At 44.0% G+C, this 26,975-nt stretch overlaps 1 protein-coding gene and 1 long non-coding RNA gene across 9 annotated transcripts in view; one reads left to right on the forward strand and one right to left on the reverse strand.

The window, feature by feature from the left end:
- MGA (MAX dimerization protein MGA) overlaps nucleotides 1-14,184 on the reverse strand; it is a 66,129-nt gene extending 51,945 nt beyond the window's left edge. For 2 of the 6 annotated variants that reach the window (XM_056546668.1, XM_056546665.1), the window contains exons 1-4: nucleotides 13,354-13,487; nucleotides 5,567-6,687; nucleotides 3,095-3,905; nucleotides 1,611-1,695 (exon numbers count right to left, since the gene is read on the reverse strand). In XM_056546668.1, coding sequence (XP_056402643.1) covers nucleotides 1,611-1,695; nucleotides 3,095-3,905; nucleotides 5,567-6,618 — 1,948 coding nt within the window. In that variant the 5' untranslated portion in view covers nucleotides 6,619-6,687; nucleotides 13,354-13,487. The other 4 variants (XM_056546666.1, XM_056546667.1, XM_056546670.1 and 1 more) reach the window with 4 other exon arrangements.
- Nucleotides 13,925-26,009, forward strand: LOC130295672 (uncharacterized). 3 transcript variants are annotated; one of them, XR_008848954.1, is made up of 4 exons: nucleotides 13,925-14,105; nucleotides 22,043-22,168; nucleotides 25,683-25,812; nucleotides 25,891-26,009. It is a non-coding gene; the product is annotated as an uncharacterized LOC130295672 (long non-coding RNA). The 3 variants fall into 3 exon arrangements; XR_008848953.1 differs by lacking the exon at nucleotides 13,925-14,105 and adding an exon at nucleotides 14,284-14,680; XR_008848952.1 differs by lacking the exon at nucleotides 13,925-14,105 and adding an exon at nucleotides 16,283-16,547.
- The last annotated feature ends 966 nt before the right edge of the window (nucleotides 26,010-26,975 follow it).

Here is a 26,975-nt window from a genome sequence, read left to right on the forward strand (position 1 = left end):
AAATTACTTCTATTAAAAAATCTTAATCCTTCCAATAGTTATTAGCTTCTGAAGTTGAGTTGTTGTTTTCTGTCTAACTGCTCTCATGTCCCAGGAGCTGTGCAGTTCCTATGGGGATATTCTCCCATCATGCACAGCTCCCGGGACGTGACATCATCATTGAGCAGTTAGACAGGAACCTCAGAAGCTAATAACTATTGGGAGGATTAAGATTTTTTAATAGAAGTAATTTACAAATCTGTTTAACTTTCCGGAGCCAGTTGATATATATATAAAAAAAGGTTTTGCCTGGTATACCCCTTTAAATGGTGAAGAGGAGCTTTTACCTCTGTTTTATACTAAAATAAAGAAAAGAACCCATCTGGTCCTGAGGCTTCAAACGCTGGCCCCAGGATTTGACAGAAGAACAGTATTCTAATGCTATTCCCCTCAGCTCTAACATAGAGCTAAAAAAATAATTTTGTAGGGGGTGCACTGTGTCATGTATCCATTCATAAGGGAGGGGAGGCAGTGGCTTCAATCACTCTCGCCACACCCTCCTCCCACCAGGCAAGAGCGACAGCTTGAGAGTAGGGCTTCTCCTTGCAGTTGTTCATGAATAACATAAGGTTTGTTTTACTTTTAGAAACCATCTGGTTTTTGTCTATGGACTGTGTCTTCTAGTAAATTATGTTAAAACTGTATTATTGGACAGCCCACGGTGGTGAGGTTTATGGAGAAAAAAAAAAGATTTTCCTAATCTCAACAAACCCTTCAAAAAGGGAATTTGTCACCTCTATATCATGTTTAGATCTACAGATACATTATACCTGTCCCTCAGCTAATGGTTGTTTGCAAAGTTTGGAAATAATGTTTTCCTTTCAAGCTCAAGAGTCAGAGGTTGTGCTAAACCGTAGCATACATGTCTTCACCCTCCTAAATACCTTTATGCTCTGAATGACAAATGTACACAATTTAGCACTGGGATCCAAGCAGGAAAGGGTGAGGGTAGGAAAAGTTTAAAAATCATGTTTTCTTTCTAAGCTCAAAAGGGTCGGAGAAGGTGCTACAATGCAGCATACAAGCCTTCTCCCTCCCCCACCCCTTCCAGCACTAAGTTGTATACATATGTTATTCAAAGCAGGAATGGGTGGAGGAGGGAAAGGGTATGTATGCTGCAGTTTAGCACCAATTCCAACCCTTAAGCTTAGAAAGAAAATATTATTTTAAAACTTTGGAAACCGCCATCAATTAAGACACAGCTATCTGTCTATGGCTGCAGGTCTAAGTATAATATAGAGCTGAAAGGTTTCCTACAATGAAATCCCTAAATTAAGGCTGGCTGAATATCCCCTTGCAGTGGCCACAGCCAAGTACTTCTTTCACTGGCGGAATTTCCACTGTGTGGACGAGTCCTTAAGCTTCACTTTCCCATAGTCTTAGTCCATGATCTAGTGAGAAGTACATAAGAAAATGTATAATACAGCACAATGTGTAATTGGAAAACATTGTCATTGGTTACGCATAAATCATTTGTCAAATAACAGTGTTACACTGGATGAGAAACAAGTTGGATATGATTATTCACAGGGACAGACAATGAATTCTATGTAACAATGCAAGTCTTCTACCTGTTAGTTCTGTGGAGGTTTCAGTAGAAAAACTGGTAGATACAGTCTCTGTAGGTTTTTTCTCTGTGTGAACATCTAGAGCTTCCTAAAAAAATAACACACATAATCTGATGACAAAACTGTCTTTATTACATAAACTAATTTTACTTTGCTTGAGTCTAAGAACTTTTTAGTATGGGGATTGATCACATTTTTTTCCCCAAAAACTAAAACAGATAAAGATGGCAACTATGGAAAACAGATTAATGTAGAATTACAGGAGCATTAGGCAGAAGTTAGGCAAATGCCATGGGAAAGGTCGCCATTACCCCTCCAAATTTTTGCCTAATGCTTATGGTGGCCATACACCTGCTTGCTGAACACTAGCAATTTCTACATGTAAAGCCATCTGTCATTACACTTAAGTTCACAATACAGAAGTTGGAAATATAACTGGAACCCCCTTTTTTTTTTTTTTATCTATTCAAGGTAAACACACTGGTTATCACTGATATTGCCCCTCTTTTCTCAGTCACATAGCTTATATCCCTATTGATAAACTATTCATTTTGCTTTTCTTAAAAAAAATAATGGTTTATTTGTTTCAGGGGCGTGATAAGCCAGACCTGACACAGTTGCTGGTATGGGCCTGGTAAAGGCATTTGTGACGAGAGTTGCTTAGTTGGTTGATGGGTGGGTTGGGGACATCTCCATATGCAAAGCCTGGCAAAAAAATCTGCAGACAGAAGCAGCCGTGGTCGAAAGCCACAGCTCGATGTAAGAGACAAAAGAGCACTTTTGTTGAATTATAGCTAAAGAACACACTGATACTGATGCCCTACTCAGAGGAAAGAGGAAAAAAAATGGCCTTACCAGTGATGGCAGGTGTGTCAGGAAGGTTCAACTTGATTATGTAAAAACAGAAGTGTTATAGTTTTTTACCCAACCCGTGAACTTACTATTAATTCATTAAAGGGAGTCTGTCAGCAGATTTATACTCTCCAAACCAAAGGTGGCAGCAAATTCTGACAGGCTCCCTCATCAAGCTTAAATTGTTAAAACACTGCAACTCTGTGCCAAAGGGTAGTATCCAGGAGGTAGTCTCCGATCAGCCGCCTCTGCTATCTGTTTACGTAGAGACTTGCCATTTAAGCCAAGCAGAGAGAAACTGAGGAGAATGCCTCCTGGACACTTTCCTGTTCCATGCCTCTGTATAAAACTATGCTTCACAGTAAACTAAGCTGTCATTATTAAGGGACCTCGACCGGATTTGATGCTGCCCGAGGTTTAGCCACCATGGGAAGAGGGGATGATTGATATATTACAAATTGGCAAAAAATGCATTAGGCTTTCCATAAATTAACACAGTCATACTTAACTGATGTACGCCATTTTAGTCAATGTTCCCTCATATAGTTACAAAAGTAAACATAAGAATAAAAAAACTTTAAATTTAGCAAACCTCTAAAATATCTGTCAGAAAACTTTTTTGTATTTTATTTTACCTTAGAGGAAAAAGCAACAAATAAGACTCCGTCCACATCTTCAAGGTCTGGATTGAAATCTGGTAACAATCGTGGAGCTTCGTGGATTTTTGGAGGGCGCCCTACCTTAGCAAGTTTAGGCTTCGGCGGCCTCCCTCTTTTTTTCGCTATGGGTGCCACAGTGCCCTCACTTCCAGGGGTTGGCGTTACTGAAGGTTTAGGGATCAGTGAAGGGAATTTCCTTTTAGGGCCACGGGAGGTTCTCAGTGCAGTTTGAAGGGTTGCATATATTTCATCGATCTTGTTTTTACATATTCTTCTTCTTTTTCCTTTTACACAACCGTCATCTTCAACATGTGACTTAACGCTTGGGCTTGGAAGAATAGAAGGGTTCTCTCTACAAAGTGCGGAATTATCTACATCTATATCTTGTAATGCGGTTTTAGACAAGACAGGCATTTGTAAATCGGGAGTCTCAAGGTTGTTTTTTTCAGCAGCACAAGGCTCCAGGTGTAACACAGGCATACTGCCCGGTTCCTGTTTCAATAATTTAGCTTTTGTAACCCCTGTTGGGCTACCCGAAGAGTATTTTTCATCCAAGTAAGGCTCTTCTTTGAACTTTGCAAAGTGCTTCTCCAATATAGGATAGTCAACATCGCTGTTGTAGTGGTCATCTGTTACTTCAGCATCAGACTGCTCTTGCTTTACAGTTACGCCTTCCATGGTTACCGGCTTATTGTAATCATAGTCATCTTCAGGTTCTTTTTTAACTTCAACAATAGGCTGCTCTGTGGGTGCAGCTAGAGACGACCTATAGAAGTGTTCATTGACCCTACAGGAGAGAACAGCAAATTAGATTGCATCAAAATGTATGTTAATTGCATATATAGTGAATATCTATATATTTATAACGAAAAGAGGATAAGTACAGGTATTACCACTATACAGATAAAACGGGTGTTATACCTTACAGCTAACAGTGGGTATTATACTTACTTAAAAAAATAATAACAATTAGCAGTATAGCTGGAAGATTGTGTACGAAAATGTTGTACAATATCATGACTTTTTTGGCATCTAAAATACTGTACCTGATATCAAAGTAGACAGTAGACAGCTTCAGAGCTATAACTGACAGGTGCTATTTCTTTGTGGCAAGTTTTCATTCCTTTTTGACAGGCAGAAAAATATAACACATTGGGGAAGATTTACAAACACTGTCTAACACTGTCTAGTAAACTTATACTAGACGGTCTAAAAAAAAAAAGCACCAGTTTTAGCACAGCATCTCATGTTTTAGAGGTTTGGCGCATGTAGTCTAAGCTTAGTCAACCTAATCGTTGGCTTACTTTAAGTCAAAATGGTTTGATAACATTTTGGAACACTATTACACAGATGTGAACTCAAGCCCTTTTCTGTTACACCACATTCACTTGTGGAAAAGGGCATAAAAAGTTTTAAAACACATAAATGTGGAACAAGCATGTTTGCCAGTATTTTTGCACATTTGCAATAGTAAACATACGCAACTGTACTTCTATAATTCACTAAACTATCAAGATTTGTCAAGATTACATATAAAAAAATAAGTTTTGTAAGCAACCTGAGTGAAAACTTTGTCTAAAGCTGGGTTCTGATCTGCATTGTTCGTTCCATTGTTCTGCTCCCCCACTGAAGCAGAACAATGGTATAATATAGTGCAGTCGGATCCACTGGCTCTCGAAAAATTTCCATCTGACTATAATGGGGTCCACTGGGTTTCCGCCATGGTGTCTGATATTTTGGATGGAAACAGTGATGGAGAATCCAACACAGGTGTGAGCCCAGCAAACTGTTACTAAAACAGTATTCTGACTTTGGCCACTCACTGTTCGATTTTTTTGAGAAGAGATACTTATACTTTCTAATCCAGGGAAGACAAATAAAATTTCTGGGTGCCTCCAGATATCAACACATTTTAATAGACGCATTACTTTTTAGGCACAGGGATGATCGGTAATGTAATGATCGGTACGTATGAAAAGATTGGAACATCTTTTATAAAAAAAAAGGACCAATATCTATAAGGAGAAAAACTATAATGGAGAGAATTGCACCTCGTGTTTTGGGCCCACTTCCAGTTTGGTCTTCCAGATACTCATGTGAAATGCATATAACTAGCCCTAGCCACTAGCCCTTGATAGCATTCAATTTTGGATAGCAAGAAATGTTGTATGTAAACTGCATCTATTCATTTCATTTTTCTCCACATTGTGTAAAGAAGCAGCAACATTAACCCCCCCATTATCTTCTACTTGCATTGTTACACTAGAAGAATTTGTACACTAGTTTTACATTAGAAAAAATGTTGGTATCCTGGTATATTTCTGTATTTCTAAACTAGATGCTACTGGAAGGTAGCTTTCCATAATTAGATTAGTTGCAAAGTTGTCTACAATTTTGGTACTTTTTTAAGGGGCATCTAACCCAGCAGAGATACACCCATTACTGTACCTTTTGATCACCTCTTCAGTTTGTTTAGAAATTTTGCCAAATTCAGACGCTGATCTGCTAAGCTTTAGGAAATCCTGCTCAGAGTTGACAGCTTCATTCTCTTTGTCGCCATCGAAATACTCAGACATTCTGAATAATTCCTGTAGCTTTTTCATACTTCCAGAATCCTCATTTTCTTCGGCTGAACTTTTACTTATTGAAGAGTCCACTTCCTGATCTGAAGATTTCTGTTTCAAATCTTTAGCTGGTCGTCCCGTTACAGTCCCTTCCCGAAAACCTTTGGCGAAAGGGTTGCAATCAATTTTTAGCTGTGTAATTTGGAAATTCTGATATGCTGTAACTGCAATAAATTCTGTTTGTGGGAAAGTGAATGTGTGAACATTGGGTCCATTAAGCTGTATTACATCAGTGACTGTTTCTGCAGGTATCACATGTAGCCGTGGCAAGTAGCGGTGCATGGAGTGAAGGATGATGTGGCCATCTTGGTCCAAAATATTATTGGTCAACTTGAGTTTATAGAAAGAAATTGGCTGATGCATCCAATATTGCCCTGTAGAGGGAGACTCTGGGTGAATGAAGACCCTACCGAGAACATGTGGATCTGCATTCCCTGCAGGTTCCCAACACTTTCCATTCCACTTATACCGATAATTATCCAATGGAGTGATGTCCATAACAAGGATGTATTTCAGATGTGGGGTTAAACCAGATATCCAATAACGGCAATAGGGAAACATGCGCCTTCCTTGCTTTGTTAAGACCATCTCAGTGTTGCAGCGGTAAAATTCATTCCACATGTTGTTATTATCCAGGGTCACAGTGATCTCCCCAGATGTACAATTAGATGAAAGGAAGAAGTCAGATTTTGATTCATTGGCACCAGTTGTTATAAATGGTGCCACAGAGGATACATCCTTGTTGGCCACCAAGATCCCCTCTTCTTTTGAACCATCACCCTGTGACGGATGAAGTATGAAAAAGAAAGCAGGCGCTTTTGATGAGGGTTTGCTTCCAACTTCTGGACCACCTCTCTCAGTTGACTCTTCCTCCATTGTTGCAAAAATATAGAAGTAGTCTAAACCATCAGCTGTATTTGTTGATTGCCTAAGAAATGCATTTCTCTAAAAAGAAGCAAAAAGATAGAAAATTAATAAAACCTAATATTTAGGATTTACCAGAAAACCCGACAGATAAATAATATTTTTGCATTTTTACATCTGTACATTTACACCAAAGATGTAATCGATCATGGAGATTTGATGGAATTCAAACATCTCGAGTTGAGACAACGTCCTAAATGTAAGGTCACCATGACACAAACAGAAACAGGTTATTTAGAAAAAAAAGTTTTAATCTCTACTTAATCCAAAACGAGGTGTTTGTTTCTTTTTGTTACTCACCCATAAAATGTATTCCTAGCCAATTTTATTTGGGGGGGACACAGAAGGAAATAAAAATCAGTCCCTTGGGTAGGGAACAGAACCAGATATCTCAGCTAGTCCACTGCTGCCTGCAGAACCTTTTTGATCAGAAGTAACATGCAATACTGGAAGCTGGGCACCCAAGAGGAAAGTAGACCCCATAGCCGTCTGCTACACCTAAAGAGCAGACACCCAAGGCATACCGTCTAAAAGGCCTCCATCTCTAATGGAATGTTCGGTAAGTAAAAGTTGTTCTGCAAGACTAAAGCCTTGTATGCTGTCCTTGTTGATAAAAAAAGACAGGTCTAAACTATGTCGAAATAATGCAGAGAGCATTCTCTAGGATGCAAAATAAGAAATAAATAATGTAGAACACCACTTTCATCAAGTAGGATGGAACCAAATGTGCTGGTGAAAACTCTTCGAGGGAATGGTGCCAAGATGCTTCTCCACATGCTAACATCCTCGAAATGCCTTATTGCCCATTACTAGAAACATACATTACCTTTCTTGACTACATTGCCAGAAAAACTCAACATGGAATATTTGACTGCTAGCTTAAATAACTCGATACACCACTTTCACAAGACTTGGTCTCATTAGGAGTCCTGTGATGACCGTACTACTTATCTACTGATCTTTCCCCCCTCTCCCACCCTTCAAGGTACATGGTCATAAGGGAATGACTTCTCTACTTTGCTTCCTTTGATTGCCTCCTCCCTTCCCTCTCTCTGTCCTTTCTTTCTTTCTTTGGTTCTAGGGCTTAGGTACCTTAATTGAGCTTGCAGATTTCCTAATTACTTTCCGATTCCCCATCCTCTATACCCCTGTATTAGCCCTTCTGTCGTGCTGTTTATTACCACCCATGTGCCTCCTCAAAGGTCTAATGCAGGTAGCTTTGTTTCGAAGATTGGTCTTTGTTGCTCTGCTCCCAGCGGACATTCTTACTGCTTGTTTGTCCTGTGTACTTTTCTTATTTGCCGGACAGCCAGGTCCAGAACTGCTTACTGAGGACATGTACCCATGACTTCATATGTTATGATATTGCTCTGACTTACAACGTATGTTATTTTTCTCTCTCTGATTTTCATATCAATAAAAACACATTTTCAAAAATAAAAAATAAAGTAGGAAGGAACCAGACAAATGATCAGTATGTTGTAGTAAACATTTTTCCCCATTGACTTCAACAGGGAATTCAAAATTGGCAATATATTTTGGATTTGCAGCAAAACATGCAACTGCAGATTTTTAACAATGCTTATTTCTCCTCAGCGGCAATTTCATACCCAAATAAGAAAGATCTACCTGCAAAATACTGCAGATTCCTGAGTCTAAAAACATTGGCAGCATTTCAGATCCATGTTAAAGCACTCTTAATGAGACAAATGCATGACTCCAGGACCAGGTGGTTATAACAGGGGGCTAAGGAGCGATGAGAAGCGGCGGGGAAACGAGACACATGCTGAAGAAAAGTCTACATATTAGGCTTAAGGTAAAAGGCTGTCCTGAGCGTTTTTATTCAATAGATAGGAAAGAGGCACTCCTTACGCTAGCAAAACAAAGACTTTCAAGTCCTGAGGTAAATCCAAGATTAGGACAGTATCATTGGGGGAAAAGGGGAAGTTTTTTTTAGGTGTTTTTGTCAATGAAAAAACTGAACTGATTAAGTTGAATGACTGCACAAGTCGAAATTACAGGTTCCTCTGGGAGCAAACAGTTGGTAGAATATGTCCATTAGGCCAATTCAAGGTCCAGAAATGTTTGTGCTGAAAGAGTACACAAGTCAGTTGTCTACTACCAGATGTGGAACCCAAAATGCACCAGAATGTGATACTCCGCTCAAACAGGATCTGGATTAATTCTTGTATCTCTTCTAAGCTGTGGACCCCACTTTGATGGCTCAAGTAAGTGGCATTTTTAGACTAAATTGGGATCTTGCAGTAGAAGCAAGTGAAAAGACTAGAAATTCACTCATAGTTTCGGGATCTTGGCTGGAAGAACCATTTCCTCTTGTGTGAGGACAATCCAATGGAGCAAAGGAAGTGGCCCAGGGGAATGAATGAAGACGGGAGCTCCCACTGTTACAGAAAGGCTCAACATCTATCTCAACAGGCCAGAATTATGACAGAGGAGTAATTGTTATCTATCTACTTAGATCTATTCAACTGCTGATGTGCTGGGACTATCGAGATGTGGAATTCTAGATAACCAAGAAAGAAGGTCAATGCATTAGAATGGTAGGAAATCACTGCACCCCATATCTCATCCAAAAAGTGACTGACTCAGCCAAAAACAAGTGAGGTGCTTTAGGACCTGGATAAAGCAGAGAGACCCATCCCTCCTCGGAAGCCCAGAAAGATTGGAATAAAAAAAAAAAAAAAAACAGTCTTTTTCCTGAGCAGAAAAATACAATTTCACCATGGGATGGGGAAGGAGGTAGTCCACAGTGCTATGGCTTAGAGGAATGGAGAGAAAGAAACCGTCTTGTGGAAACATATCTGAGGCGTGTCACCTCTAACAGTGAAGGGAACAAACTTCCCACCGCAACCTGAGTGGGGGCTCATCGCCATGAAGTGGGGATTCTTCTAACCTGTTTTTTTTTTTTGTCACGGAAGTGGGAAGTGTCTGGTTTACTGTTAGTGGGTAGATGAGCCATTATACCTGGATCAGGAGTTGGAAAGGCACCTAATGGACTACATTTTTTTATTGATAAGACCTGTATGCTACAGCTTATCCTGGGGCAAGTGAAAGCTTTTGCTGCCAGTGGCCTCAATGCTAGTTTTGTCCTTACAGATGGAAAACCGCAAAAAAATAAAAAAAGGGCCAATGGAAAACCGTTCCTTGGGTCAATAAGTACACCAAAATGACAATGGAACAGGGGGTGGGGGGTGTAAAAAAAAAAAAAAGACAGAAAACGGCACTCCGAGTGTTGGCAGGCACAACACTGGGAATCGCTTTGTATAGGTTGCGGGATGACAAAGACATGACAATGAAGATGCAGTGGTGCATGACAACAACCTGCCTGCGTCCTGGGAAGAGTCATCAAAGTACTTTCCTGTAGCGGAAGCTGATGTGCCAGGTTTACCAGTTCCATTTAGGGGTTCCGAATATATATATACAGTGAACCCACAACTTACAATGGCCTTTTCTGGACCATTTTTAACTTGAAACCACACTCAACATACAATGTACAGACAGTCCAGATCTGTCAAACGTGTCTGGAAGGACTGACCAATCAGAATAGAATTTCACTGGTAAAACCCCTGTATTACTGAAGTGCATGCACTGACTGGTGTCTGGTAGCGCCCCCTACAGTACAGGGAGGTATTACATGTTCTGTACTCTTTACCTGTGCCAGGGTTAGCTACTCCTTTGGACACCAGGTAATGGCGGCTCAATTACTTTTTTTTTTTAGGACCCTGAAGAAGCTCCTGTCCTCTACATAGACAGTGATTACAGCTCCCAGCAGACCTTTCTTACTTTTATATGTAAGGATTTGCTTTATCTGTATTAGTTATTTACTTATTTTTGTTTAATCCTCACTTTTTCCTATTTTTGGATGACATTTTGGTGGCTTCCAGAACCAATTCCCAGGTTTCCATAGAGTTATGGCCTCAACATACAATGGTTTTACCATACAATGGTCGTCCTGGAACAGATTTACATTGTAAATTGAGGGACCGCTGTACACATATGGTTATTTATTCCATGCATTAATCACATGTAATTTCATTCTACTTCCATTGTTGTGCGTAGACAAAGCTTCAACACCACTTAGATATGGAATATCTCTTTACCTCTGTCTTCTATATAAATACGGTACGGTAAACATCATATATAATACACTCAGCACCTCAAAGGCCTTTGACATACGCCAATTATCAGATGAATAAGCCCTAATAGCCACATTTGTTCCTGATAACGGACCCATGTAAAAAAAAAAAGCCATCGTTTTTTATATGAATTTATATTATCGATATTGGACACACGTTGCCCAGTGTAAACAGGTGATGTGCAGCCTACAATGATGGATTTTAAAGGACCATGTGATCTGCCGATCATTCATGCGGTCTGGTGGCACGCCATTCCAGTCACGCTCGCCGCACCCTCGTCTGTCCCACACCGGTTTGACTGACATCCCGTGTGCACAGAGAAGCCACGCCCCCTGGCTGTCAATTAAGCTCGACTGGGTAGGAGAAGGGCACGGTGAGCGCGACTCGATCGCAGTCACTTGCACGCGCCCAAAGCGTACATTCACATGCACAGAATTTGCTGCAGATATCTATGCAACTAAATGATTTAATGCAGGATCAAATCTGCAGCAGATCCCGTATGTGTGGATGTACCAAAAGGGTAGGGTCACACGTAAAATACGCTGCGGATCTGCCGGTGACCCGACCCATAGTGTGCCTCCAGCTGTTGCCCCGGCTCGCCCCGCCCCCTGGCCTGCTTGCAGGCCAGGGGGCGGGGCGAGCCGGGGCAACAGCTGGAGGCACACTATGGGTCGGGTCACCTGCAGATCCGCAGCGTAAAATACGCTGCGGATCCGTTACGGGTAACCCTACCCTTAGGGTATCTTCACACGTGCCTATTTTGCTGCGTCTAACGTATAGGATAACAGACCTACACCTGTTTGCAAATGATTTATAATATTTAAAGAAAAAAAACTAAACAAAACAAAACCGTAAGGTATCTGTTTTTTTTTTGGTGTACACAATAGCGTGGTTGACCACATTTTTGCATAAAACAAAACCAGACTGTAAGAGCCCGTCCACACTGCCGAATTTTCTGCGAAAGCCCGGGCGGAGATCTCATCCACAGTAGGCGCCACCAAAATCCATCAGTGCTAGGACGACTCAGACATGCACCACCAATACTGACGGCAATGCAGTCCGGGCAGAGTTATGCCGAAAGTATTGAACATGTGGTCCCGAATCTTGAATTCCCGCGGCGGAAATTCTGCAGTCCAAATGGTGCAGCAAACTCCCATTTGAAACAACGGAATTCCGGCAGAGAATTCCGCAGCAGTGTGGACGGGCCCTGACGGAAACAGTTTTAAGGGTACGTTCACACATACAGGATCTGCCGCATATTTTGTGCAGTTGATTTTGCTACCAGTTAACTTCAATGGGCAGCGAATTCTGAAGCAGAAAATATGCAGCAGATCCTGTATGTGTGAACGTACCCTAAAGCATACAAAAACAAGGCCAACACTTTTTTTTTTTTTTTGGTCTAAGGGTACGTTCCCACACGGCGTATTTTGCTGCGTATTTGCTGCGTATTTGTTGCTGCGTATTTTCCTACCCATTGACTTCAGAGAAAATAAAATACTCAGCAGCAAATACGCTGTGTGGGAATGTACCCTAAGGGTGCGTTCACACGCTCTTTGTTTTTGCAGGTTTTCCGCAGCGTATTTGAAAGGGGCGGGCTCTTCTTGACTGTCCATAGCAGATTGTCCGCGGCGGAATTTACGCTGCAGAATATCCGCCGCAAACCCCATTGAAGTCAGTAGGGACTGCGGCGGATTTTCCGCAGCGTAAATTCCGCCGCGGACAATCTGCTATGGACAGCCGAGAAGAGCCCGCCCCTTTCAAACACGCTGCGGAAAAACCCGCAAAAACAAAGAGCGTGTGAACGCACCCTAAGGCTACACAGTGATTTTGGCCGCAATATGGGTTGCATGGGCAAAAAATTTTAATAAAAAAAATTATAAAAACACACCATGTCGCACTGGCGTTTTTATTATAATTTTTTTTAATTTACTGTCCTTGCAACCCCAGTTACGGTCGGTAAAATATAAAAATAAATAGAAAAATCGCCATGTGGCCAAGTGCAGTACAACATGGCGATTTTCCTTTTATTTATTTATTTTATTGCCCCTGTTGTGGTCAAATTTTAAATAAATAGATATAAAATAAAGGTGGAAAGTAAATGGGGGCCACGCGGTACCTGCGACCAGACAGTTGCGAAAAATCCCACCCTGGATGGATTTCGCGCAACTGTCGGGTCGCATCATGTACTTTCCCACAATACAAGGCGGTTTTGGTCGCGCAGTACACGCCCAAAACAACATGCAAACCTGTCTGTAAGACGCCTTCCACCACCGCAGCTCCTCCAGCTGTTGCAAAACTACAACACCCAGCATGCCCTTTCAGGGCATGCTGGGTGTTGTAGTTTTGCAACAGCTGGAGGAGCCACACACTTTACACCAAACACTGGTCACATTAAGGCTCAGTTCATACCCTGCGTTAAGTAAAAAAAAAAAAACAACAACTTTTTGTGAAGGTAAAGTCGCCAGCACAGACAACATAAACAGAACTGTCGAAATAAAACCTGTTAAAACATCGAGTTTTTTGTTGTCACCTCTCGCGATAGTCGCAGCAGCAGGAGGAGACGTCTGCACAGGGCTCGGGCAGCTGCTTGACCTCAGTATACGGACGCCTCCTGCCCCTGCACCGCCAGCAGCTGTAACCCCGTACACACACGGCGGGCTCCGCATACCTCGCAATATTATTTTTTTTTTTTTCCCCTCCAATCTCACGACGGCCGCCGTCGCCCGGAACTTCTTTACGCGCTTATTGTAGCCGAGGTTACCCCCCCTCGCGTTATTGCCCTCAAATATGAACACTCCGGTGGAGGGAGGGGGGGTAAAAGAAAGATTATCTGGTGGTTGTTGTTTTTTTTTTCTTTTTTTTTTTTTCCCCCTTCGATTTAGTCAGAAGGTTCCGCGCATGCGCAGAGGCCGCGCGCGTGACGTCACCAAGCAGGCATCTGCGGCGGCAGGAACACGAGGTCCCGGTCACGTGGTGACAAGGGGGAAAAGGGACCACAGCGGAGAGGGGGCGGAGCTTTATCCGCGCGACACACACGCACACACAGTGCCACACCCAGGCTCGAGCGTGTACTGCACGACGTAGGCCCCGACCCATGATAAGATTCCCCGCGGGGCCGGTCGGGCCGGCCGCTACCAAGTTCAATTCTAGAGGGGGGGGGGGGGTGTGGACAAAGGCAATTTATTTATTTTAATAGTGGCCGCTACCTATTAGTTTTATTCCATAGATGACGATACCAAAGAGGACGCTCGACAGGGGAAGCGGGACTCACCCATTAGGGAGGTAGAGAAGAGGGACGTCGATCGGCCGATCCCCCCCTTCTGGCGTCTCAGGGACGTGTCAGTCTGTGCGCAGGAACCCGTTGGAAGGATATTGGGGCGGGGCCAGTGCAGGGGCGGGGCTAAATCGAGGAGAGGGTTTAAAGGGAATGTATCGCCTACATTTAATTTACTTTTCTTTTTTAACTAATACTTTTTTTTTCCACCTAATCTGCTTCTATTTTATGGTCTTTTCTATAATTTTTTTTTTTTTTTGCGTATGATGGGGGCAGCCATTTTGTCTGAGTTGTTTTTTTAACAGCATTTAGCGATATGCTTTGTGGACATAGGTAGCAATGGACAGGAGCTGTCCCTTTAACATGGATGGGAAAGGTTTCTGGGAGTGCTCTGTGACCTTGACAAAAGTCATTCCATAGAGGGGGGGGAAGGGCTGAGCTATGAGCAACAGCTATAGCCTTCTGTCTACTGGTGTCACCTTTCACTGTAATGTTGAACAGATCACTCGCCGTCAGGTAGAGAATAGAGCAGGGAAGTCAGGGGCAGCAGTCGGTATCGCCCTCACCGCCATATTGCACCACGGTAAATTTAGTTTTATTTGGCCACACCCCCAACGCTGCCTTACAACACTTTCATACATTCAGCGTATGTGCTGGGGAAGATCCTGGTGTAGATGGAGCTATAGGCCCAGAGGTGTAATTTCAAGGTGTAAAATCTGTAACAGGGTCGGTCCCTAACTATATAATTCTACTGTTCTCCTAAGAACAGAGAGCCCAGTGTCCCCCTATAGCAGTATCTATAAAATATCCAAACGCCTCATTAATTCACTGGGTAAAAACATCAAACAATCGCATTCATGCAAGGAACAGTGTTTGGTCCCTATTAGGCACATTGTGTCCTATAGGAAAAAGAGACCTAATGGGCCCCTTAAGGCTCCTGGGCCTTGGTTGCCCCCTATAATTACACCCCTGCATAGGCCTTACCGCCCACTCAACCGCCTGACCACCCGCTTATCTGCCTGACCGCCCGCCCGTTCATCCACCCTCCCATTCAGGTATGAGGTAAAATACTGCACAATATAAATGCACAGCCTTGCAGGGCGCAGCACCCTTCATTTACGGCATGGCGATGACGTTAACACAGGAGCTCCTGCGCTACACTCATAGTAGTTGCGCAAAGTGACATCATCAGACACCTTAAGCCAGTGTTTTTCAACCATGGTACCTTCAGGTGTTGTGAAACTACAACTCTCAGCATGCCTGGCATGCTGGGAGTTGTAGTTTTGCAACAGCTGGAGGCGCCAGGGTTGGAAAACACTGGCTTACAGTAAATGTATTAACGTATAGAAACAAAAATATAATGTTTTATTATCATAAAACATTTTGTACTGATTAACATTAGGGTAGGGTCACACGTAACAGATCCGCAGGGTATTTTACGCTGCGGATCCGGAGATGACCCGAACCTATGGGGTGCCGCTGGCTGTTTCCCCCCCCTGTGTGCTGCAGCAATCCGCCGCTACAGGGACCTGCGAGTCGCCGCGGTCACATGCTGTGTACTCACAGATATCGCAGAGCGGCTAATAGCGGGAGATTGCTGCTGCCAGCAGGACGTGGGGAAAACAGCTGGGGGCACATTATAGGGTCAGGTCATCGACAGATCAGCAGCGTAAAATACACTGCTGATCCTTTACGTGTGACCCTAACCTAAGGGTACGTTCACACGTGTGTATTTTCTGCTGCAGATCTGCTTCTGCAGATTTTGCTACCTAATGAAGTCAGTGGGCAGCAAAATCTGCAGAAGCAAATCTGCAGCAGAAAATACACTCGTGTGAACGTACCCTAAGGCAGTGCCGTACCTACCGTATGGCGAACCCGGCCCCCACCAGGAGCGTACATCTGGTGGGGGCGCAGGCCACCAAACAGTCCCTGATGTCAGGAGCACAGGGGGGCCCTGAGGCATCTTTTTTGCATCTGGGCCCCTCAATGCAAGTTTATGGGAGGGGCCGTCACACTCCCTCCCATAAACTTGCATTGAGGGGGCGGGGCGTGACGTCACGATACTCCGTCCCTGTGGTTGGGAGGCATAACACTGAGAGCCTCCAGCGCTTCCTGCAGTGCTTACTGGTGGGTGCTGCATGCTAGATTGCGGGGGTCCCTAGTGGCGGAACCCGGCCATGATCAGACATCTTATCCCCTATCCTCTTGATAGGGGATAAGATGTCTTGGGGCCGGAGTAACCCTTTAAAGGGGAATCTGCTTTCTAACAAAAAAAATAATTTGAATGACAACAGCAGCAAAAGCCATACTATAGACCAAATAAAGGAAAGTTACCCATCTCATTCATTTCCCAGGGATCCCACGCCGACTGTCTGCAGTGGTCTGGTGTTGCCAAAGAATGGGGAAGCTGCGGGATCACCTGCATGGTATTCCCGGGGAATCGGGGAGAGGTGAGTAGTGTTTAGAGGAGTTCTGCAGCGATATATAACTTGCCCCCTATCCGCAAGATATGGGATAATTGTTTGATTGTGGGGGGTCCGACCGCTGGGACCCCCTCCGCAATCTCCCATACAGGGATAGACACACCTCCTCCATTTAGCTCTATAGGAGAGGTGGGGATGCACAAATGCTGCATCTCCTCCTCTCCCATAGAGATACATGGAGGCGGCAGAATCATGCTGCGGCCAACACACCTCCTGCTGGGGAAGAGCTGCGGCAGAACCAGGGCCCCAAACAAGATCGCGGGGGGTCCTGCGGATAGGTGATAAGTTATATACCACTGCAGATCTCCTTTAAAGGAAAACTGTCAGATATTTTCTCCCACACTATCCACAGGTACTGATGGATAGTGCGGGAGACGCTGATTAAAATGAGCCCATATCTTGCCCGGATCTGCTTGGCCGTTCGCCCGCAATTGTAGTTTTATTCTATGTGTATATCTTGCTGTAACTGGCACGGGCGGGGCTTCTGCAGCTAACTGGCACTGACGTCAGCGCCGCTTATGAATATTCATCCCCCCTCCCTCCAGTTAGGAGCGACGAAATGAGGGAGAACTGGAGGGAGGGGGGATGAATATTCATAAGTGGCGCTGACGTCTGTGTCAGAAGTGCAGAAGCCCCGCCCGTGCCAGTAACAGCAAGATATACACATAGAATAAAACTTCAATTTCGGGTGAATGGCCCGGCAGATCCGGGTAAGGTAGGGCTCGTTGGAATCAGCATCTCACGCACTATCCACCAGTGCGGGAGAAAATATCTGACATTTTTCCTTTAATGTAAATCATTTGCTTCAGTGTTTTTTTTGTTTTTTAAAGGGAGATCCTATAGGGCTTATTCACACAGAGGAGTTTCCAAGCAGAATCCAGTTGAAAAATTCTTATAATTTCCGATGCAGCAGCTGCAGTTTTCAGTTGGATTCTGCTGCATTCTTCAACAGAATCCGCTCAGAAAAGCATTGCTGTCAATGGACACAGAGCATGTCTGAGCAGTCCTATTGCTGACTGATTAATTTGGCGCCTGCCGCACACGGAATGTCGCACTGTGCCACCTTTCATCCCTGCATGCCGTGATACAATGATTACTCCAGATATTATAACAGACATCTATATCAGGAGTGTATGTATGCTTGATATGCAGAAAAAATTGGAAACACAAAAGGGAAGCGCAACAATGTGCCGTAAAAGTATTCAGATATAACAAAGAAAAAGAGGTGAAATAAACGTTCTCACCTTCTGGTGTTGTGCAGTGGGCACAACACCATATCACGCTTGTATCCCGTTGCAAAGGGAATAGTGAGGTCAGGGGGTGCAGCTCACACCGAGGCGTCCTGGGATTCCTGGACGTCTGGAGAATGCAAGAGGTGAAGATCCCCGGGGCTCCGGTTCACGTGGTAAAAAGGTGTGTTAGAGCGCCCACTCCTGTAGAATAGCTTGACTGGGATCGTGGCAGTATAGAAGTAGCCGGACACGGTTAAGTTTAAGATATAATAGCCGGATTTTATTAGGATAGATCACAGATAACGCGTTTCGAGGGGTGGGACCCCCTCTTCGTCAGATCAATCAACTTGATCTGACGAAGAGGGGGTCCCACCCCTCAAAACGCATTATCTGTGATCTATAATAAATAATAAAATCCGGCTATTATATCTTAAACTTAACCGTTTCCGGCTACTTCTATACTGCCACGATCCCAGTCAAGCTATTCTACAGGAGTGAGCGCTCTAACACACCTTTTTACCACGTGAACCGGAGCCCCGGGGATCTTCACCTCTTGCAGGAGTGTATGTATGGCAATCGCCCACATGGCTACACCTTCCAGCAGAGCAAGCCCTATTTTGTCTCTACACCTATGGCATAATTAAAAGAAAACTGTCATCAGTGTCACTTTACTAACCTGCTCCTACAGGCAGGTAGTGCGGGTGACACTGATGATAATGATACTTACCTGTCCCTGATCCATGCTCCCGTTGTCCCGCTATCTTCATCTGTTCCCTCCATTCGTCCGGCAGGCTTGGGGCATAGGCGGAGCTTCCTGACGTCACCGCTACTGCTTCCCTGCTATGCCCTGCTGTGAGTAGGCCTGGAGAAACAGCAACGATGACGTCAAGAAGCTCTGCCCGTGCCCCAAGCCAGCCAACCAAATGGAGGTAAAGGAAGAGGATAGTGTGAGAACAGGAGCACAGATCAGGGACAGGTAAGTATGATTGTCATCAGTGTCACCTGCATGACCTGCCTGTAGCAGCTGATGACAGTTTTCCTTTAAAGGGGTACTCAGGTGAACTCGTCCTTTCTCTCTCATCAACCTATTTATTTGTCTAAATATCATTCATTAGCTATATAATCAGTTTCATCTCTGGTTGTCACTTACATACATGAAGTGAGGGAGTGACACCATCCAGCCATCCATTCTGCCTCTGTCCAAATCCCTCTATGAAAGTAGCCCCCACCCTCCTGAGATACACAGACCGCGTGGTTTCTGCACTTCACTGATGAGTCGTGCTCTCTTTACTGCTGAGAACTGGGAGGTGTGTGCAGCCAACCAGACACCGACTCTCTCTGCTGCTTAGAGCAGGAGGATGGGGCTGGCAGAGCAGAGCTGCAATGATTGCTGGGAGATGTAGGCAAGGAGTGGGAAGGATGGCAAAGAATATCAAGCAGCCAGAGAAGACAACAGAGGCCACAGGAGCCATGCATATCAGGCAGAATGGTTTACATGGAACATATCTAGGAAATATAGTGGCTTTGGAGCCTATATATATATATATATATATATATATATATATATATATATATATATACACTTCCCTGGAGCACCCTTTTAACTTTCCAAAGAAAAATGTACAACAACAATTGAATGAAAAAACAGTAGAAAATCTTTATTAGAACACATCAAAAAAAACTGTTTCGATTCGGCAGGCTGGATGTGGATCCTCTGTGTCAGCGAGGGATTGGCGTGGACCGTGTCGGTGGACTGGTTCTAGGGTTGCTACTGGTATTCACCAGAGCCCGCCGCAAAGCGGGATGGTCTTGCTGCGGCGGTAGCAACCAGGTCGTATCCATCGGCAACGGCTCAACCTCGCTGACTGCTGAGAAGGCGTGGGACAGAAGGACTAGGCAGAGGCAAGGTCAGACATAGCAGAAGGTCGGGGCAGGCGGCAAGGTTCGTAGTCAACAAGGATAGCAGGAGATCTGGAACACAGGCTTTGGACAACACTAAACGCTTTCACTGACACAAGGCAACAAGATCCGGCAAGGAAGTGCAGGGGAAGTGAGGTAATATGGACAGGGAGCAGGTGGAAGCTAATTAGGCTGATTGGGCCAGGCACCAATCACTGGTGCACTGGCCCTTTAAATCTTAGAGAGCTGGCGCGCGCGCGCCCTAAGGAGCGGAACCGCGCGCGCCAGGACGTGACAGCCGGGGACCGGGACAGGTGAGTGACTTGGGATGCGATTCGCGAGCGGGCGCGTCCCGCTATGCGAATCGCATCCCCGCCGGCAATGTCAGTGCAGCGCTCCCGGTCAGCGGGTCTGACCGGGGCACTGCAGAGAGAGGGACGCCGCGAGCGCTCCGGGGAGGAGCAGGGACCCGGAGCGCTCGGCGTAACAAAAATTATACAAAGTAACCATAAAATAGAGGCACCATGCACATTACTGGAAGATGCACATAGGTACAACTAAACATTGGCTACTCATGGTAAAAAATACACTGGAAATAAAACCACTGCATCTTTCTGGATACAAAGTGTAGAACAAGCAGCGGCAAGATAGAATTGTAGGCCAAATGCAGAGTCGAGTCCCAGTTGCGATGGCTAGCATTGGCCCCCCACAATTGCTTTGCAGGGTGCCAATGAAGAGCAGAGGCAGCCCCCTCTATCACCCTATAGATGCTGAGGTCATTGACTGCAGCATCTATAGTACCCATTCTGTAGTACCAGGATCGACCAATCATGGCTCCTGGCAGGGAATACAGTGGTCCCTCAACATACGATGGTAATTTGTTCCAAACGAGCCATCGTTTGTCGAATCCATCGTATGTTGAGGGATTCGTGCAATGTAAAAAAGTAAAGTCATACTCACCTGTCCACGCCGCTCCAGACCGTGTCCCGCCGCTCCCGATGGTGTCACCGGGCCTCTGCTGGGCTCTCCTGATCTTCTCCTGGTCCTCTGCTAGGCTCTCCTGGTCTTCTCCTGTCCTCCGCTGTCTTCTGCAAGGCCTTACTGGGCCTACGTAGCAACGTCATTACGTCGCTGTGTACGCCGTTCCTATTGGATGATGGGACGGCGTGCGCAGCTTCGTATTGACGTCACCGGAGAGGGCCGAGAAGACACCGGAGGACTAGCGCTGGACCCGAAGGGCACCCCGGAGCATCGTGGAGGGGTAAGTAATACTTACTGCACCACACTGGGAACATTAAGCTGCTATCCGGCAGCAGTGTAAGCATTTTGCGCTGCTGGATAGCACTTAATGCGATGGCCCCGACATAAAAAAGCATCATATGTCGGGGCCATCGTATGTCGGGGGGTTACTGTATAATCTAACAGGAGGCGATCGGGGTGCGGGGCCAACAGGGGGTTCCCGTGACCGATGCCTGTGACTCTATGACAGCTGATGTCACCTTTAGCTCGTCCTAATCCGGGAAGTTCCCATTATTAGGATGAGCCAACTTGTCCTGAGATGGCTGCATATTAAACATTCTGTCCATAGACAGTCATGTAAGCCAGGTCTGGGCTGGTGTAGATTTGCGATGTTTTAGAGGGCTTTGTAACTTTTTGTGTGACATTCTCACTTAATAAATCCATTACCACTGCAAAGTAAAAACTGAAATTGACTTTTGTAGCTTTTTGCTTACAGTCTAAAGTCACAAAAAAGTGCGTTGGCGCACATGCAACATGTCATGCAGTAAATATAAACCAAAAAAAGGCTCCAAAGACAATAATTAATGCTCCCATTGCTTATTATTCATGTACTGTGACATCTGTGTGTATTATTATCCTTATATAGTGACATCACTGTGTGCATCATCTCCATCCCTGTTTATTATTCATGAACTGTGACATCACTGTGTGTATTATCCTGTACTGTGACATCACTGTTTATTATCCCTATATAGTGTCATCACTGTTTATTATCCCTATATATAGTGACATCACTGTGTGCATCATCTCCATCCCTGTTTATTATTCATGAACTGTGACATCACTGTGTGTATTATCCTGTACTGTGACATCACTGTTTATTATCCCTATATAGTGTCATCACTGTTTATTATCCCTATATATAGTGACATCACTGCGTGCATTATCTCCATCACTGTTTATTATTCATGAACTGTGACATCACTGTGTGTATTATCCTGTACTGTGACATCACTGTTTATTATCCCTATATAGTGACATCACTGTTTATTATCCCTATATAGTGTCATCACTATATATTATTGTCTTTAGGCTGGAAGAAGCGCACCTGTATGCGTGAAACCACCGGCAGTCGCCTCTGAGCGCCCCACGCCATTCATGCCTTCCCTGCCGGATTGAGCAGCCCGAGATGGGAGCCGATATTTCAGTGTCAGGACTGTGAGTGCAGGACGCCTGTTTTTCTTTGTTGCATTCATGTATTTACTGGGTTTGCCCGAGTGTCTGTACTGTCCATCTCTTGAAGCTGTATATACAGGTACTGGTGCCACTATTCTTTTACTCTTTTTTTGTGACTATACATTATTATCTCTATATAGTGACATCACTGTGTGCATTATCTCCATCACTGTGTTTATTATTCCTGAACTGTGACATCACTGTGTGTATTATCCTGTACTGTGACATCACTGTGTGTATTATCCTGTACTGTGACATCACTGTGTATTATCCCTGTACTGTGACATCACTGTGTGTATTATCCCTGTACTGTGACATCACTGTGTGTATTATCCCTGTACTGTGACATCACTGTGTGTATTATCCCTGTACTGTGACATCACTGTGTGTATTATCCCTGTACTGTGACATCACTGTGTTTTATCTCTGTACTGTGACGTCACTGTGGGTCTTATCCCTGTACTGTAACGTAACTGTGTTTATTATTCCTGTACTGTGACATCACTGTGTATATTTTCTCTGTACTGTAACGTCACTGTGTGTATTATCCCTGTACTGTGACATCACTGTGTATTATCCCTGTACTGTGACATTACTGTGTGTATTATCCCTGTACTGTGACATCACTGTGTGTATTATCCCTGTACTGTGACATCAATGTCTATATTATCCCTGTACTGTGACATCACTGTGTATATTATCCCTGTACTGTGACATCACTGTATTTTATTATCTCTGTACTGTGACATCACTGTATTTTATTATCTCTGTACTGTGACATCACTGTGGGTCTTATCCCTGTACTGTAACGTAACTGTGTTTATTATTCCTGTACTGTGACATCACTGTGTATATTTTCTCTGTACTGTAATGTCACTGTGTGTATTATCCCTGTACTGTGACATCACTGTGTATTATCCCTGTACTGTGACATCACTGTGTGTATTATCCCTGTACTGTGACATCACTATGTATTTTCCCTGTACTGTGACATCACTGTGTGTATTATCCTGTACTGTGACATCACTGTGTGCATTATCCCTGTACTGTGACATCACTGTGTATATTATCCCTGTACTGTGACATCACTGTGTGTATTATTCCTGTACTGTGACATCACTGTGTATTATCCCTGTACTGTGACATCACTGTGTATTATCCCTGTACTGTGACATCACTGTGTATTATCCCTGTACTGTGACATCACTGTGTATATTATCCCTGTACTGTGACATCACTGTGTGTATTATCCCTGTACTGTGACATCACTGTGTGTATTATCCCTGTACTGTGACATCACTGTGTGTATTATCCCTGTACTGTGACATCACTGTGTATTATCCCTGTACTGTGACATCACTGTGTATTATCCCTGTACTGTGACATCACTGTGTGCATTATCCCTGTACTGTGACATCACTGTGTATTATCCCTGTACTGTGACATCACTGTGTGTATTATCCCTGTACTGTGACATCACTGTGTGTATTATCCCTGTACTGTGACATCACTGTGTGTATTATCCCTGTACTGTGACATCACTGTGTATTATCTCTGTACTGTGACATCACTGTGTGTATTATCCCTGTACTGTGACATCACTGTGTATATTATCCCTGTACTGTGACATCACTACATACAGAAGTTTCAGTCACACCTTGGAATGCTTGGAAATTATACCTGTACAACAAACACCTTGTAAAATTGTGGCGCACTGCTAGAGATCCAGTATCAGGGCTCAACGGCTGTAGAGATGCGGTAACAGCCTATTGTGGGCTTTTCTGCAGGGAATTACATATTCACGGCTATATCGCATGCTATTGTCAAAAGGCTTAATCTTCATCTGCAATGGAGCATGCGCAGCTGCCTAACTGACATCATCTGGTATCTCTGTAATCCTAAATCAGTATTTCCCAACCAGGGTGCCTCCAGCTGTTGCAAAACCAGAACTCCCAGCATGAGTTTGCATAGCAGTTCTGCATAGCTAAGCAAGTGTTTCCAACCAGGGTGCCTCCAGCTGTTGCAAAACTACAACTCACAGCATGAGTTTGCATAGCAGTTTTGTATAGCTAAGTCAGTGTTTCCCAACCATGGTGCCTCCAGCTGTTGCAAAACCACAACTCCCAGCATCAGTTTGCATAGCAGTTCTGTATAGCTAAGCAAGTGTTTCCCACCAAGGTGCCTCCAGCTGTTGCAAAACTACAACTCCCTGCATGAGTTTGCATAGCAGTTCTGTATAGCTAAGCCAGTATTTCCCAACCAGGGTGCCTCCAGCTGTTGCAAAACTACAACTCCCAGCACGAGTTTGAATAGCAGTTCAGTATAGCTAAGTCAGGGTTTCCCAACCAGAGTGCCTCCAGCTGTTGCAAATCACAACTCCCTGCATGAGTTTGCATAGCAGTTCTGTATAGCTAAGCAAGTGTTTCTAACCAGGGTGCCTCCAGCTGTTGAAAAACTATAACTCCCAGCATGAGTTTTCATAGCTTTTCTGTACAGCTAAGCAAGTGTTTCCCAACCAGAGTGCCTGCAGCTGTTGCAAAACTACAACTCCATAGTTTGTATAGCAGTTCTGTATAGCTAAGCAAGTGTTTCCAACCAGGGTGCCTCCAGCTGTTGCAAAACTACAACTCCCAGCACAAGTTGCATAGCAGTTCTGTATAGCTAAGCTAGTGTTTCCCAACCAGAGTGCCTCCAGCTGTTGCATAACTACAACTCCCAGCATGAGTTTGCATAGCAGTTCTGTATAGCTAAGCAAGTGTTTCCAACCAGGGTGCCTCCAGCTGTTGCAAAACCACAACTACCAGCATGAGTTTGCATAGCAGTTCTGTATAGCTAAACAAGTGTTTCCAACCAGGGTGCCTCCAGTTGTTGCAAAACTACAACTCCCAGCACTGGTTTGCATAGCAGTTCTGTATAGCCAAGCCAGTGTTTCCCAACCATGGTGCCTCCAGCTGTTGCAAAACCACAACTCCCAGCATGAGTTTGCATAGCAGTTCTGTATAGCTAAGCAAGTGTTTCTAACAAGGGTGCCTCCAGCTGTTGCAAAACTACAACTCCCAACATGAGTTTCCATAGCAGTTCTGTATAGCTAAGCCAGTGTTTTCCAACCAGAACTGCCTCCAGCTGTTTCAAAACTACAACTCCCAGCATGAGTTTCCATAGCAGTTCTGAATAGCTAAACAAGTGTTTTCCAACCAGGGTGCCTCCAGCTGTTGCAAAACTCCAACTCCCAGCATGCCCGGACAGCCGAAGGCTGTCCGGGCATGCTGGGAGTTGGAGTTTTGCAACAGCTGGAGGCACCCTGGTTGGGAAACACTATCCTAGATGATTGTCTCTGCCATGAGCAGTGTCTATAGGCAGATTAGATCAGGTCATCTAAGTCCTGTACACATTGTCAGGCGGTAAGTACACACGTTTTTGTTGAATTATATATTATATAGTAATTGCTTTTAAAGCATTTTCAACAGTAGTGTAAACTGCATACATTTTCCAATAGACTTTATTTATCGGAGAACGTAGCAGCCGGAGGGTGAATGAGTAATAGCCGAGCACTAAGCGGACCTGTTACCACAGTGATTTCTAGCAGCCTGGTGTTATGGCGTCAGATGGCATACAGCACGAACTGCGTAAGATGCTAAATGTTTTAAACATTACCCTATGGTGTTTCACTATTGTATTGAAGCCTTCCCTTACCAACGTTCTAGATACACGCGCAGAACGGTAATGTGTTAGCTGGAAGTTGGAAGCAAGAAACGTGCATGAAAGAAAAAAACTAAATGCAAAACCAACCTTATATATCTAAAATAAAAAAAATTTACGAAATAAGAAGGCCACCGCTTTTTGTTAATAACATTGTGTTTTATTTATTTTGTTTCACTAAAAACGTTTCGGCTGCATCGGGGGTTCTTTAACACAAATAAGGTTACATATAATGTGGGGTGACTATATTAAAGTTATATGTTACTCGGTACCTAATTCTGATCATGTACAAATAATTTTTTATGTGTCTAGCATCTATGTTTCTTTCACAAATACCTTTTATTTGTTTCTCACTTGGTTTGTCATTGTGTGCTCTGGAGGGGGCGTGTCTTCACTCTGCATGACTCCTCTTTTTTCCTGAGTCTGCTGTGTTGCGTCTCTTCATCCAATCACTGCAGGCTGTTCTGTAACCCTCTCCTCCCTGTTTCATGCTGCAGTCTGACAGGACAAGAGTGAGCACAGAGGCGTACTAGTCCCGTCCTCACTTACTAAACTTTGTCCCAACCTGTGCCTCAACTGGGACAAAGATAGAGCTGCAGCTGGACAGGATTATGTTCTGGATGGTATGGGGACCCCTAGTGGTCATTTTTTTATAAGCTGTAATGCCTATAATAAAGGAGATAACATTTTCTTATGGAGAATAATATTAAAATCGAAAGCTTAAAGGGGTATTCCAGGAAAAAACTTTTTTTTTTTTATATCAACTGGCTCCAGAAAGTTAAACAGATTTGGAAATCAGTTCTATAAAAAGATCTTAATCCTTTCAATAATTATCAGCTGCTGAAGTTGAGTTGTTCTTTTCTGTCTGGCAACAGTGCTCTCTGCTGACATCTCTGCTTGTCTCGGGAACTGCACAGAGTAGAAGAGGTTTGCTATGGGGATTTGCTTCTAAACTGGGTGGTTCCCGAGACACGTGTCATCGGAGAGCACTTAGACAGGAAAGAACAACTCAACTTCATCAGCTCATAAGTACTGAAAGGATTAAAAATGTTAATAGAAGTAATTTACAAATCTGTTTAACTTTCTGGAG

Source organism: Hyla sarda, chromosome 11 (genome assembly GCF_029499605.1).
Source record: "Hyla sarda isolate aHylSar1 chromosome 11, aHylSar1.hap1, whole genome shotgun sequence".
Lineage (NCBI taxonomy): Eukaryota > Metazoa > Chordata > Amphibia > Anura > Hylidae > Hyla > Hyla sarda.